General features: G+C 51.5%; 1 protein-coding gene across 1 annotated transcript in view; it reads right to left on the bottom strand.

Annotated features, from left to right (window-relative positions):
• Positions 1-4: 4 nt before the first annotated feature.
• The window catches only part of LOC107577319 (fidgetin-like protein 1), a gene marked incomplete at its 3' end in the record, with an annotated part of 5282 nt that continues 3448 nt past the window's right edge, over positions 5-1838 (bottom strand). Inside the window, exon 2 of the mRNA XM_016263407.1 lies at positions 5-1731. Within this exon, the coding sequence (XP_016118893.1) occupies positions 5-1714 (1710 nt within the window). The remainder of the gene's footprint in view (positions 1732-1838) is intronic.

Raw genomic sequence — 1838 nt, 5'->3', positions numbered from 1 at the left:
TCACTATCTGCCGGCGAGCCTCAGCTTCTGGGAGAGGGATGTAGAGTCGCTTGGCCAGGCGACGGCGAGCCGCTTCATCAATCTCTTGTGGCCGATTGGTGGCACCAACCACCAGGATGCGATCTTCTGCTGAGGTGGCGGCTCCATCCAACTGGACAAGAAACTCTGTTTTGATCCGACGGGAAGAGTCATGCTCTCCATCTGTGCGCTGAGAAAGAAGAGAATCAATCTCATCGATGAAGATGACGGCAGGTTGGTGACACCGAGCAATGACAAAAAGTGCCCGTACCATCTTCTCGCCCTCTCCAACCCACTTTGAAGTGAGTGACGAAGCACTGATGCTGAAAAAAGTGGCTCCGGACTGGCACGCTATGCACTTCCCTATAAGGGTTTTACCAGTGCCTGGAGGACCAAAGAGAAGAATGCCTTTAGGTGGACCTCTAAGGCCAGTAAATATATCAGGCCTCAACATGGGCCAAACTACAATCTCTTTGATTGTGGCTTTGGCAAACTCCAGACCGGCAATATCATCCCAAACTACCGAGGGGCCATGGTCCATGATCTCACTCATGATAAGTTCAATGATTTTGGGCTCAAAGTTCTTTAGTCGCTCATCAACAGGTTGCATGTATTGTGGTGCGTTTTCCATTGAGTTGCCCACTTCCTCTTGCCTTGGCATAGGAGAGATGAATTTGGAGGATGTCCCACGAGACCGATTCGCCCCAAGGCATTTCTTGGTGATTGCAGCAACGTTGGCCGCAGAGTCTCGTTGACCCTGATGGGAATGCTTTTTTTGCTGGTCAACGATGAACTGCTCTCGTGCTGATCTAAAATTAGTGCTGACACCTTCCTCTCCTCTCCGTCCCCTCCCTCGCAGTTCCTGCTCACCTTGTGATGGGAATGAGCTTCTGTTGCTTTCAGTTCCTGAGCTGTAGAAGTTCTTCCTCTTGGAGGGGTTTGTGGAGGAAAAGAACACAGGCTGATTATGCACATTGGATCGACTTGTGCAACCCACACTAGACTGAGACACACTAGCACTGCCTGTGGAACTGAAATTGTTATAGGTAAACATAGGCGTAGATCCTGTTGGAACATTTGGAGCATTTTGTGCCAAGAACATATGCGGAGGGGCTCCTTGATGTCCTCTAGCCCACTCTGCAGCACCGCTAAGTAGGTTACTAACCCCCTTTCCCATCTCAGCTCTAGGTGGAGGCGCAGCGGGCCCATGAGCCAGAGGCTCTCGTTTTAATCCACAAGGAGGACCAAAGAGATCACTGCCTTTCTCCCCTCCCCTGCAGATTTCACCACCAACAGTCATGTTAACATCTACGGGATCTACCGGGAGAGCGTCTTCTTTTGACCCGGCCCGCATCATCCCTTGCACGCACGGCAGGTTGAACACATTTTCGAACGTTAGGGACGACTCCCATTTGTCGCTATGGTTCTTTTGATTGCGAGCCAGTTGCAGGGCACTCTCTGCATAGTTGTTTAGCCCTGTGCGTGGGTCGTCTGAGTCCAGGACTGCGGCGTACCGCTCCGAGTAGGTCCTGAGCAGGCTGGCAGCTCCTGCCGGAGAGAGCTCAGCACTCGCCCATGCATACTGAATGGACAGGACGTGTGCCCGATAAGCATCGGCCGTCTGTTCAGGTGTACAGGAGCCAGATGAAATGTCAAAGGACCTCCTCTGCCACTCGTCCAGGTGTGCTCTGCTCATGCTTGGCCTGCTCCAGCCTGCATAAGAAGAGGGCACAGGATCAATTAATAATGTATAAAAGTAGAGAAGTACCCCACAGCATAAGCATGGAAGTTCTTGCAGGGCTGAGAATAATAGCAATTCA

Source organism: Sinocyclocheilus grahami, unplaced genomic scaffold, assembly GCF_001515645.1.
Source record: "Sinocyclocheilus grahami isolate Dianchi unplaced genomic scaffold, SAMN03320097.WGS_v1.1 scaffold5695.1, whole genome shotgun sequence".
Classification (NCBI taxonomy): domain Eukaryota; kingdom Metazoa; phylum Chordata; class Actinopteri; order Cypriniformes; family Cyprinidae; genus Sinocyclocheilus; species Sinocyclocheilus grahami.
The sequence above is the reverse complement of the archived record's forward strand: the minus strand, read 5'-3'. Positions and strand labels throughout refer to the sequence as shown.